Source organism: Podarcis cretensis, assembly GCF_951804945.1.
Source record: "Podarcis cretensis genome assembly, chromosome: 5".
Classification (NCBI taxonomy): Eukaryota; Metazoa; Chordata; class Lepidosauria; order Squamata; family Lacertidae; genus Podarcis; species Podarcis cretensis.
The window spans coordinates 51,823,715-51,837,658 of NC_137174.1; the positions used below are offsets into that span (position 1 = coordinate 51,823,715).

General features: G+C 40.3%; 1 protein-coding gene across 1 annotated transcript in view; it reads left to right on the plus strand.

Annotated features, from left to right (window-relative positions):
• NRAP (nebulin related anchoring protein) overlaps positions 1-13,944 on the plus strand; it is a 57,983-nt gene that overhangs the window by 14,335 nt on the left and 29,704 nt on the right. Inside the window, exons 13-21 of the mRNA XM_079975965.1 lie at positions 1,831-1,935; positions 3,420-3,524; positions 6,625-6,723; positions 7,072-7,176; positions 7,354-7,461; positions 8,697-8,798; positions 10,097-10,294; positions 11,034-11,138; positions 12,686-12,784. Coding sequence (XP_079832091.1) covers positions 1,831-1,935; positions 3,420-3,524; positions 6,625-6,723; positions 7,072-7,176; positions 7,354-7,461; positions 8,697-8,798; positions 10,097-10,294; positions 11,034-11,138; positions 12,686-12,784 — 1,026 coding nt within the window. The remainder of the gene's footprint in view (positions 1-1,830; positions 1,936-3,419; positions 3,525-6,624; positions 6,724-7,071; positions 7,177-7,353; positions 7,462-8,696; positions 8,799-10,096; positions 10,295-11,033; positions 11,139-12,685; positions 12,785-13,944) is intronic.

Here is a 13,944-nt window from a genome sequence, read left to right on the forward strand (position 1 = left end):
AGTTCTGAGAAAGCTTATTGTAGTCACTGTGCGAATCGTAGTTTGTACATATGTGAATTCAAGATAAGAACAGGAAATATGGGTAAAAACAGGGCTGGGTGTTTGAATTTAGAAATCTTTACAGGGAAGAAAAAGTACAATTAATTTATCAGTAATCCAATCAAACAGTTATTTGTTATTTGTAAATGTTTATGGTCTCATCTCTGTTTCTTGGTGGGTTCTTAATATCACCAGGTCACCTCAGACAACACTGTCTGAGTGCAAATTACAGAACAGAATATGGACCAAGTCATCTGCTTATAACTTCAGATATAGGAAGATATTTTTGTTGAATTCAACACATTATCCTTTATAAACAAAAGGTGTCAGAGGAGCTACATTGCGCTTCTTGGCATCATTTTTTTTGCTAAGTCCCTTTAAAATCAATGGGATTTAAGAATTAAGCTTGAAAATCTAACTTTCAGTTACAATGGAACCTTGGGTTACATACTGTCCTCCTTACAAACGCTTCGTGTTACGAACTCCGCTAACCTGGAAGTAGGTGTTCCGGGTAGCAAACTTTGCCCCAGGATGTGAGCGGAAGTCGTGTGCCAGTGGCACAGCCGCAGCAGGAGGCCCCATTAGCGAAAGTGCACCTCAGGTTAAGAACGGTTTTGGGTTAAGAACAGACCTCTGGAACAAATTAAGTTCGTAAATGGAGGTAGCACTGTACAGTGATACCTCGGGTTACATACGCTTCAGGTTACAGACTCCGCTAACCCAGAAATAGTACCTCGGGCTAAGAACTTTGTTTCAGGGTGAGAACAAAAATCATGCTCCGGTGGCGTGGCAGCAGCAGGAGGCCCCATTAGCTAAAGTGGTGCTTCAGGTTAAGAACAGTTTCAGGTTAAGAACGGACCTCAGGAACTAATTAAGTACTTAATCCGAGGTACCACTGTTTAGACATTAATCGCTGGATTAGGCAAAATATCCTTAAAAGGCAGAAAAAGTCAACAATAGCTATTCTAAATATATTCTTGAAAAACAATAAAGTTGAATTGCTTTCCATTTCTGTGGTGTGGCACTAAAATAGGAAAGTTATTTATGGCAAACATTCCACCTGTGCAAACATATCAGCATCCTAGATGGGGCAATCCTTACTCACCTCCTCCTGTGTGCTGTTCTGTGCAGGGCTGCCCAATAACTAAGCAAGCAGGCCCTGGCTTAAGACCTTGCTATGGAAGGATTTGTTCACTGTATTTGGGACCAAGGAGAAATTTTCCTTCAGACAAATTGGGCCTGTCTGGGGGTTTTGCCTACCTCATAGCAATTGTCACAACTTGATGGGACATAAGGCATAGGCGTGTATACTAGTTGGACGATGTGGTCAGAACCACCGCCAGCCCAAGGAAGCTGTCCCATTAAAGGGATCCAGGGTGGAGATGTTTCTGTCCAGACACCCAGACTGGGGCTGATGCACCATGGCTGCATCCACATGATCTTGGACAGCCTCACCCTGATTTGGTGTGTGTCATAGAGCAATCCGTAACCTTGGTTAACCCTGCCCAAAATAATCAAGCAGCAGATGGGTTGGTTAATTCAGGATACAAATACAATGTCTGCGCCAAAACCTGTTGCCCTCTGTAATCAACAAAGTTGTGGCCCATTTAATTTATTGAAATTCTTGGGGCCACTGTCTGCACCTTCACTCCCCCTGGGCAAAAGTCTTTGTGTAGGGCTTCCATTGAGAGGGTTCATGAGGTGAATCCTACCCTATGCCTTGCTCATTTTCTTTGCAATATAAAAGAAGGGAACTTCTGTGTCTGAGAGGAGGCTTGTTTTTGTACGCAGCTCAAGTACAAAGAGCATTACCAGAACCAGAAAGGTCATTATGAAGGAGCTGGCATAGACAGACGCACAGCACATGCCATGAAGGTTGGAAGTCTGGCAAGCAATGTAAGTTGTTGTAAATGCTTCGGCAATATACTATTTTGATACGGCTTCTCATCTTAGTAGGGTCAAATGAAGGATAGCCATAGGTTTGATTACCGTACGTCTGGGGAGGTGAAAGCGTTAGCAGGAAATATGAAAATTGGGGGGGGGAACTGTGTTTGTAAATAATATTGAAGTACCTATACGCTACCACTGAACTTTGCATGAATTGGACAGCATGCCTGCATTACGTTGCTGGATCACTGGTGTAATATTATGGTTTGCAGCTTTTTACTTACACAGCAGGTAGCACAACTCTCCATAGGATTTAACTAAACAAACTTACACACACACACACACACACACACACAATTAATGCAGATTAATTGCTGTAACAGTGAGCTATGGGATTGGGCCTTAAGAGGCTTGTGTATTGTTCTGTAGCAGACTGGGCATTTTTTGCTTTTGGTTGTTAAGGTCACACAACATCTTCCAGCGTCCATGCCATTTGTCTTGGTTTATTTATTATTGGTTTCACTGAGGTGCCATTTCATTATTTAATACTTTTATTTATAAAATTTGTTACACACTTTTCATTATAAAATAATCCCAAGGTAGGGTTCAATAAACAATAAAACACAATAAAATCACACCATCTGTAAATAGATAGGAGTATTCACTCAGTTTTGACCAAACTGCGGGAGGCAGTAGAAAACAGAAGTGCCTGGCGTGCTCTGGTCCATGGAGTCACGAAGAGTCGGACATGACTAAATGACTAAACAACAACAAATGCACTCAGTAATGACCGCTCCCCACATTAAATGGGGGCACCCTTTGAGTGGTCGCGCGCAGCCTCCTGAACCCTATGCGGCACCATTAACACAGGCTTGGCTTTGCCTTCCCCAGGTGGGATACCTGGAGGTCTCCACCTACCTCAGCCAGTTGCCCAATTCCGCCTGGGGAGGCGTTGTCAAGGTGATCAGGCCAGGTAGAGGGAGGGACCACCCTGTCCACACAACAGTAAAATAACCATCACAGTATGCAGTGACATAGGTTCAACTAAAATTCTAGATGAATAAATAGTTGGCATCAAAAGCTTGTAAGGTTCTGTGCCAACTGTAGCTTAAGGGGAAGGGAGTTCCTGCACTGAATGATGGGTGCCTGTGTTGAGACGTTGTGTACCATGTCTTGAAATGCGTTATTTGAAGCTCTGTGAGAAGCACAAAAAGTAAGCATGAAGATAAAAGCAATGTGTCACAGGTGGAAGTTAAGGTAATGTTTCTGCGGTTGGCACTGGATTAATTGTGCAGCTGAAAAAGAATCAATTAGCAGTTAAACTATGCAAATAATTTCATTTTCTTTGGCATTGACGCCACTGAATTTACTTTGTTGCTTGTGTTTAATATTAATATTACTGGGTTTGTTTTTTCTTTTCTCTTGTCTGATAATTATTCAGAACAAATGACAGCTTTAAAAAAAGTTGATTCTTTTTGTTCTCCTTCTTCCAGATAGCCTATAAATCTGATTACACACACGATGATGTTGACTACAATTACCCAGCCACCCTCACTCCTTCATACCAGACAACAAGGAAGCTGATCCCTTTGAAAGATGTAAATAGCCTTCTGAATTCTCACCCTTCTGCTTGCATGGGATGGAGTACGATTTGCGGTCTGTATAAGGCAGTAATTTAATTACAGTGACAAATATAGCTGATGATAACAGCGCCCTGAAAGAAAGAGATAAAAGTTGTTTTCCAGTTGGTAGACTCATAAATTCTCAGGGCACTGGAAATGAGATATCTAACCTTCTGCATTTAGCTGTCCTAGTGTCAATCCTTTTTTGTTGTAATCCCAAAGTGATTACAATAATCCCACAATTTGCATCCATTTGACTTGTGTGCATTCAGCTTTACATATGTGACAAAAATATTAAAAATTAAAAAGGGGGTGGAAAGGGGGCAGGGTTTCAGGAAAAATGACTTCGGCAATCCTACCTGCCATTGAACCCAGTGGGTCTTGACAATGTGCAATTTTGGCTTTATGAGCAATCTCCAGAACGTAACCCCTGCATAGTTTGCGGGTCTATTGAACTACTGCTTCCCATGGTGGTAGTTCCGCACTACAAAATGTATATTGCTTTTATACTAATTTAACAACCACTTCCAAAAAAGGACTTGGACTGCAGTCAGTAAGTCCCTTTGAATTCAGGATGACTTACTTCTGACTAGACAGGGTTAGGGTTGTACCGTTTACATTTATATCCCACTTCTCTACCCCCTTGGAACTCATGACAGCATATACCGAGTTTTCAGGAAGTCTCCCATCCAGAATCAGATTTGCTTAGATTTTTGCATCTTGTGCCTTTAGAGCATGCCATGAGAAATATATTTGGGTGAAAGTGGTGCAAACTCTCTTAAAATTCCTTACACCCCCTTACTCAGGCTTCCTCAACCTCGGCCCTCTAGATCAGTGTTTCCCAACCTTGGGTCTCCAGCTGCTTTTGGACTACAACTCCCATCATCCCTAGCTAGCAGTACCAGTGGTCAGGGATGGTGGGAAATGTAGTCCGAAAACAGCTAGAGACCAACGGTTGGGAAACACTGCTCTAGATGTTTTTGGCCTACAACTCCCATGATCCCTAGCTAGCAGGACCAGTGGTGAGGGATAATGGGAATTGTAGTCTCAAGACATCTGGAGGGCCGAGTTTGAGGAAGCCTGCCCTTACTGAACCACAGGTCCCAGGATTCCCTGATGATAGGAAAAGAGTCATTAACTCTCACTTCAAAGAGCAAAAACAAGGGATTGGTTATAGCCTTATTTCCCTCTTTCTGGTCACTTCCTATTTTTCAGGTTACACCTGACTAGAAAGAGTGTCTGATGGCATGCACTAATGTTCGGTTGAAAAACATGTCTGCAAATGCCTAAGGGATCCCCGTCTGTTGTGTGAGGATGAATTTCACACAGGACAAAACAGGCTTTGCCGGTTTTGCCTTTTTAACCTTACTGATTATCTGTAGACCACTGATGCTACATATTTCCGATGTTTACTTTATTCCACTGGGAACAGGCTCAATACTGAGGCTATAGCTACATCACAGATGTAAACTGGAGAACAGCCATTACTTTTATTATATCTGGGCACTGAAGCTTAGGAAACCATTGTGCGATATAAGCTGCCTGCCACTTCAAACCTGGGTCCATTTAGCTCACCACTGTCACCACTGGGAATGCCAGGAGTTGAACCTTATGCATGCTGTACCATTTAGCATTTCACATAACTCCTCATTTATTTAGAAGGTTAAAAAATACTCTTTACACATTCTAAATTACACTAAGAATTCAAAGGCAGTTAAGAGGAGATTTTATGGGGTCAACAGCTCAATCATGTTCTCTGCTCTGCTAGCAGAACAGTCCACGCAAAAGTGGAGTTGTATTAGATATGTAAAGAAAAATGTTACGTGTATAGCTTTCAAGTAACAGCCCCTGCATCTCAAGTTCAATCAAGCCCTGGTATATGGCAGTTTGAGTGACAAAGCGTCAGACAGCAGGATGACCAGGCAGAGAGCTGTAGAGATTTCCTTTATAAACTAGAATTCTGTAGAGGAGAGGATTTCAGAGGTGCAGCGTGACACTTGAGGATCTATAAAGTGGCATCTGTTGAAATGTCCTGTTCTACACAAGTGGTTTTCATAGCCACAGTTCCTTTTCCACAAAACAAAAACAACGGTTTATTACTAGAGAGTCCTGCCCTTCTTTCCACCATGTACAGCCAGACCAAATTTCATCATTGTTTCATCCATTTAAAACAAAACAAAACGTGGAATATCAGTAGAAAATTGCACTGAACACTCCAGATCATCTGCCGATGTGAGAACTGGACATCAAAACAGAAACAGGGAATTAATTGTTTCACTTATACTGATCATATTAGATAAGTTATACATTTTTTAATGGAAGATGTGTAAGAATGGACTCTGTAGCATCAAATAAAATTTGGATGCCACATCCCCTTTTTTTTAAAAAAAGAGAAGGTGGGGGAAAAAACTCTCACTAAATCAACTACTTTAAAGTAGCATACAATTTGCATTTTAGTGAGAAGGTAATTAACTAGGGCAAATATTAATTAAAGCCTGCCGAGAATAATAATTGTATCCTGTAGTGTAACATGGAGGTCTTTGGGAAGAATAGGCTTAAAGGGAAACCTCACCATGACATTTTATCTTGCATAATGTGGATTTAATATACTGCTTTGTATGGGTTCGTATTGTTACTGCTGCCTTCATATATTAGCAAGTTAGTGGGCTCTGACCTTATCAGTCGCTGACTTTGAAATAACGTTTTTGCCTTATTAAGATTTTTCACGACACTCTGTATATATAGCTTCTTCTATTTAATGATTTCCCTTTATATTTTTAAATATTTAAAACCACAATTTAACACAATTGACAAGGCTAACCAATTAAAAATGCTGGCAAATGAAAGTGAGCAAGAGACAGAAAGAAAGCTGTTAATTTTATATAAATACCAGACCAATGAAATTGCACTGTAGTTAAAAAAAACAAAAAACCCCACAGGATTTCTGCTTTTGGTTAACTGCTGTGAATATTCTAGATAACGATATATTTGCCATTTGTAGTAAAAGCTACCTTGAGAATTGCTTTACTAAACCTTTTGTGGTAGTCACAATGTGTTTCTCTATTTTTTAATTTAGGTAAACTATAAGCAAAGTATAGACAAGCTGAAATACAGCTCTGTTACCAGCACACCTCAGATTGTTCAAGCGAAAATCAATGCTCAGCAGCTTAGTGATGTAAGTCCTATTTCCATTGTACCCCAACGCATGAGAAGTATTATATAAGTAAGAAGGTATCTTGCAGTTGTCCCATGGATAACATTTTGTAAGTAAAAGGCATCCTGGAGAGTCAGTTTCAGAGCCTTAAGAAGTATTGCATCCTCAAATTTAGGCAGATTTATTTTTTATTATTGTTCAGACATTTATTGAAAAATAAGCCAGGGGGTAGTCATAGTCACTCTTCGTATAATTTCAGATTTTATTTCCTAACGACTTTTTAAGAATGGCTTTTAACAATTAACACTCCTCTTGCCGTTAAATATCATTGTATTTGACATGTTGAATATGCTTTCGATTGTTTGGCAGCTGAACTACCGAGCCCAGTATGAGAAAACCAAAACACAATATACTTTGCCACAGGATGTCCCACAGTTAGTCAAGGCCAAAGCCAATGCGGAATTATACAGTGAGGTAAGGGAACCTACAAATATACATTTGCATAATATACCCAAAGATGTGATTTTCATTAGAAACATAAGTCACATGCTGCGCTAGCTGATTTTGTAGTTTGTTGAGTGAATTGCCTGCTAGTTTTTTTGCCTATCTTTATTCACATTAATGACTTACTACTGTATTTCCTTCCCTCAGATTAAGTATAAAGAAGGCTGGCAGAAAAGCAGGGGCCACGGCTTTGAAATGAATTTGGATTCCATGTCTTTGCTCGCTGCCAAAGCTTCAAGGGATCTTGCCAGTGATGTAGGTTATACGTATTTATCTGGGGCATATTACTAAGAGACGTCTACAATAATATAGAGAAATGAAAACATGTTGAGTTGGGGCTTTAAGGTGGAAATTTCCTTAAAAAATAATCTGTCACAAACTCTGATAAACTAACGGAGAAATGTAATAACATTCTAGTTATCTGACTTACCTTCGTGTTTGAAAGTGGCTCTTTAAATTGGCTAAAACCTAAAATAAATAATTGTAAAGTGAATATATTTCCAGATTTGAAAATTCGACCTGCTGTTTGAAATATCTTAATGAGCCAGTGATGCTTTCATCCTCAAGGGCCAAAACAATGGGTGGTATCCATTGTTGCAAGACCAGACTTTCAATCACCCAATGGAATTTCCCCTTCCTCATCTCAGCCTTGCCTCCCTAGTCTGCTCTGGATAGTTGCTCAGGCCTGCTGAGCCGATTTGGAGTGCACAGGTGGCTGCAAGGAGGAGAAGAGGAAGGGGAAGTCCTGTTGCATGAGAAGAAATGTGTTGTCTTTGAGGAGGGACACATATGCAAGTCAACCATTTTCTTTTCCTCCATTTTACAATATTTTCAAACAGTGTCATTCTGTACAGCTGTACCTTGGTTGTTGAACACATTGGTACTCGGACGTTTTGGCTCCTGAACGCTTCAAATCCAGAAAAGAGTGTTCCGGTTTGCGAATGTTTTTTGGAAGCCAAACGTCCAACGCAGCTTCCAATTGAGTGCAGGCAGCTCCTGCAGCCAATCGGAAGCCGTGCCTTGGTTTTCGAACTGTTCTGGGAGTTGAACAGACCTCCCGGAATGGATTAAGTTTGACAACCAAGGTACCACTGTAGTCTGCTTTATTTATTTCACTTATATTTACTTTTAAGACTATATTTGCTAGACATTGTTACTACCTATATATGTATACAAGATTAACTTATCTTCCTTTGCAATTATTTGAAGAATCTAACATTTCCCAGCATAATCTCTCAATTTCTTCCCACATTAGTTTAGTTGTTCCTTTTGAGCCTTTATATATATATATATAGTTTAAAATGCAACAGAAAGTGTACTACTACTTGGCAGACAAACTGGATGAGATTTGAGCAGTTGGCTTTCCATTTTTGTCAGTAGAAAATTTAAGGGGAAGAGGTTCTTCTTTAAAGAGCACTTTAAAAAGAAAGATACAGTTTGGCTGGCATTTATCTGTCTTTTGAGCAAAATGTTGCCTATTTTCTCCACAGATTAAATACAAAGAAGAATATGAGAAAACGAAAGGAAAAGCAATGGCAACCAAAGATTCAAGACTCATTCACTCTTTACAAGTAGCCAAAATGAGCAGTGAGGTAAATGACTTCCCATTACTATTTTAAATGATGAAACTCCTGCTCTCATTATTACTTTGGGATTTATATATCCTTTACTGCACATAGTAAAAACAACAACAACCTCTTCCTGTTGTATCTGGTAAGAGGGTGGTTGTACAAAACTCATGGTTATGTGAGCAGAAGCATGTCACAGACTCATTAAAAACTCTCCCCTTCCAGGCCCTTCTAGTTTTTCCCCTTCCTTTCCTGACCATCTGGACCATCGCTTGTCATGGTTATTGCCGATAAAGAACTCAAAAAGAAAAATGAGTCCTTCAATGCTTCAAAGCTGTTACAGTTTATTGTTGTAACAGAAAATAATAAACGTGCTCTTAAAAATGGTTCACCTTAATCAGGGTTTGCAAAACCAACCATGGTTAGCACCAACAGAGATGCAATGTTGCACCATGGTTAAGAAGAAGAAGAGTTTGGATTTGATATCCCGCCTTTCACTCCCTTTAAGGAGTCTCCAAACGGCTAACATTCTCCTTTCCCTTCCTCCCCCACAACAAACACTCTGTGAGGTGAGTGGGGCTGAGAGACTTCAAAGAAATGTAACTGGCCCAAGGTCAGCCAACAGCTGCATGTGGAGGAGCGGAGACACGAACCCGGTTCCCCAGATTACGAGACTACCGCTCTTAACCACTACACCACACTGGCTCAGTGTGAATAGATTTGCACAGATGAGTGGAGAGGGAGAAAGTGCATGCGGTCACTTTGCACTCCTAATCTCCTGTGCGTGTTCAGAAAATTGATAATGTTGGTTCTGCACCAGGCCCTAGTTCCAAGAAATACTGCATTGAAATCTTTGTTAAAAATAAACAAGGCTTGCAGTTCTGTGCCTATGCACTTGACTGTAAACCCCATTGAAATCAGTGGGATTTACATCTGAGATTATATACATAAGATCATTATGTTGTTAACTTTAATGTAAAGTGAACACCGACACATTTTTGTGTGTGGAGATAAAGCATAAAACATTTTACATGCTATATACATAATGATAATGAATGATAAATGTATGTTAAGTGATGCTGAGAAACAGTGAGCCGCTACAGGTATCTGAAAGAAGCATTCACAACCAGGGCATAAAGGTTGGATCAGAACTTCAGTCTTTTCAAGCCTCAATCAGGGAAGCATGAATCTGTATACAGCAATTATATTCTAAAGAGTAAGACTGTTGGATATATAGTAGAGATGGTTGCTATTATTCTCTTTCTGTTTTCACCTATACTCTTTTTGTAAAATGTTGAATGCAATATTTTGATATTCCCCAGATTGCATATAAAAAAGAATCTGAGAAGAATAAAGCTCATTTCCACTTACCAATGGACATGATAAACTTGGAACATGCCAAGAAGGCCCAGACTCTGGCTAGTGACCTTGACTATAGGAAGAAATTTCATGAATATACGGTGGTTCCAGAAGACCTAAAGACACAGTGGGCCAAAAAAGCCTATGGACTACAGAGTGAGGTAGGAGCAAAGGTCGAAAGCTGATGATGGCAGTGGTGTTACCAGAATTTATTGACTGCAAGGGTAGCCAATGTGGTGCCTTCCAGATGTTTCTGTTAGCCCCAGCCAGCATGACCACTGGGCAGGGATGAAGGAAATTGTAGTCCAAGAACATCTGGAGGGCAACTTGTTAGCTACTATTGTTTCTGAGTAGCTCAACTGTTTGTCATTACAAGCCAGATATTATATTAAACCAATCCATGGGTCTCATATGCAGATAACTCAAGTGTCAAATTCAATCCAATTTAAATTTTGTCCAATAGAAGACATTAACTTTTAGTGGAAAGACTTTGCAGGAAGACGGCTTTAAGCAGAGTTCTAATGCTTGCCATCAGCATTTGTGTGGAAGAGAACTTGTAGGTAATAATAAAGGCTATAACTTAAGGACTTGTCACCCATGGCTGGCAAAATCATGTCTTTTTGTGATACAACTAAATCTGCCTACCTGCTGTAGGAGCCAACTCCTAGTGGCCGAGGTCCATTTGCCCCCCCCCCCCCAAATAATATATTTGAGGGGGCTGGGATTCCCAAAGTAGATGGGTATTGCCATTCAAATGGAGTGCATTCATTGTGTCTTGTGTTTGATTATATGGGACGGGGCTTACCTGTCCCCCCCCCCTAATATTTTATTCAAGTTGTTAGCCCTGCTGCCTGCCTACCTAATCAGTCTGGGAAATAATGAGCTTTCTTTTGTCTTCAGCTTCAGTACAAGACAGACCTTACATGGATGAAGGGAGTTGGGTGGATAGCAGACGGGAGTCTCAATATTGAGCAAGCAAAGAAAGCAGGAGAACTTATTAGTGAGGTATGTCTCTTGATTTTCCTGTTAAGTATAATAAAGTCTGGCAGGACCTTCCTGGAAGATGGAAGCAGACTGAAATATTTTGAAACTATGGCACTGTATTATAATTGGATGGTTTATCAAGCCCCTGGAGAACTGTCATACATGCCTGTTGGGTTGAGGTTGGCTTCTTCGGTCCCAAGTTCTGCAAACTTATCAAAGAAAAACAGAAATTAAAAGGAAGAAAATTAGAAGATATGGAAGAGTGAAAAGAAGGAATAGGAGCTAGTTTGGCTTATTTAAAGTTGCCAGTGATTTTACTCTGATACTATAGATCCTTGACATCAGGCTATGCAGGTATTCTGAAGTAGAGGCAGGAAGAAACAGCTGAGCTCAGATCTAATATCTTGCAAGGAAGCAAATTGACATCTACTGCTGGGGTTTGCCACATAAATACTTATTGTCAAAAATGTTGAACCCAGCCATGATCAGGTGACACAATTCTTCATTTCTGAACTATATAAAAGGTATATCAGTTGAAAACTAACACGTACCTTGGATGCTTCTATTTCCAGCCAAGGACTTGGCATTTTGTTATTCTTTGTATGACATCATATAGAGCTGAACATAATTTTTGAAAACAACTCGTTCCTAATATGCCTCACTCTTGAATGTGGAATAATGAGCACCTCTTTGAAATCTTTATGCACTTTAATGAAAATAAATCAATCTCAGTCTTATTTTCAGCTGGGAACATCACAGGGCAAGAGTGGGTGTGTTTGCTCTGAGACAGGGTCTTTCCCTGCAGAAATGCCAAGTTGAGGCGTGCATGTAACACATACCCTGGAGTTGGTTGTGTGTTTGATTGATGAATTGTTAGTACAAGAGAATCACATGAAGTATGCAAAAGAATGTGCCTCTTCTTTATCAACAGACGTTACTGTGAAAAGGCTGTCTTTTCCTTCTTCTTACGGTGCTTTTGACAGCAACAAATTCGGGCCTCATTCAGAAATGACATGGTTTCTGTTATGTTGAGCATTTGCCACAGATGTTGAAAAGCAATGCAGATTGTGAACTTTTCAGGGCTGCATTTTTCATGGCTTAGCTCCCAGCAGTGCAGCAGGAGTGCACGAGGAGCAAAGCAGCGATGATTTCTGCCCTGTGTACCATTGTACTGTTTGTTGAACTATAAACCATAGTTAGGCTTGGCTCTAGTTGAAAGCAACTTGTGAAGTAGGCATGTGTGTGTGGACAAAAAAAGAACCTGGTTCATGTTGAAACCAAATAGCTAAAATGATCCATTGGGGTGGTGTGGGGGGAATAATTAATCAGTGTAAAATGATAGCATAAAAGTTGGGAAACAGAATGGTTATTCCACTTTATGTACTCCACCACTGTGTTATCTGAGTAACCTTGCCTCTATTTCTGAGTTGGTTTTAACACGAAAAGATTGTGTTGTTGTTGCTAGTGCTGGGAGTAAGTGGAAGGCATAACTTGTCAGTTTTTTTTACCTTTGAGAAATGTGGTAATGTTACCTATACCATCTTTTTAAAAAAATGCATTTCAATTAGAAAAAGTACAGACAGAAGGCTGATGCTCTAAAGTTCACAAGTGTGGCAGACAGTTCCCAGATCAAACATGCGAAGAAAAGCCAGGAACTGCAGAGTGATGTGAGTCTCCTACTTTACCTTCTCTCCACACAGATTCTTTATCATTAAAACGGGTAATTCTTGGGGACAGGCACCACCACTGAAAAAGCAATAGGATCCAGCCACGGAAATTTGTCATTGCTTTACATAGTTTTGAGGTGTACTTCTAAGATTTTTTTGAACTCCCTGTACTTCTGCAGGTAGAAAACCTTTAAACCCAAAGGGTTATCAAGAGGCGTGCTGACCAGGTTTCAGATACTATGGTGATAAAGGCCATGTACCTAACTAGAGAGGAAAAGACTAAATTGGATCTTTTAGAACATCTGCATGGACCTCTGCGGCTGTTCTTCCTCAGTGAGGCTATTCTTTCTGTCATTAAAAATACACTGCCTTTCTTGCGTGGTACCTGGATTAGATTGTCTGCACATGGCTTCATTTTAAATTATTTCCCATTGCTTAGACTTTATTTAATAATAATTATTATCAATAATAATAATAATCCAGTTTCATTCCCCTTAGACCAATGTTTTGCCTTTATACAATAAGGGAAATCAGTGTTTTATTTAGTGCAGAAGTGGAGAATCTGTGGTCCTCCAGATGTTGCTGGACTACAAGTCCCATCATCCCTTATCATTGGCTGGTGCTGATGTGAGCTGTAGTCCAGCAACTTCTGGAGCACCACAGGCTCCGCACCACTGTTTGAGCAGTATTGCTTTCACCAGTACAGGTTAGCAATGTAGTGTAGCTGTATAATAAAGCTTACAATCCAGTAGCTAGCACAAGTGAGGCCACGGAGCAGGGGTGGGGAATCATTGGCCCTCCAAGGACTACAACTCCCACCCTTTCTGACCATTGGTTACTATGAACTCCAACAACATCTGGAGGGCTGAGTGTTCACTATCCCTGTCTTGGTGTTTGGGGAAATGGCAGAAGTAGGCCGCCATCCCTTCTTAACGTTCTGAACAAGATAATCTAAGTCTGTGTACACACTATTCGTTTAAAGCGCATTTGAAACACATTCTTTCTCTTAAATAATTATGGCACTGTAGTTTATCTCTCACAGAGTTAACAGTTCCCAGCAACCCTCAACAAACTGCAGTGCCCGTGTGTGTGTGTGTGGACTGTGCTTCAAACGTGCTTTAAAGGCACAACCCTCAATTTAAGCAAAACTATTGTCTAGT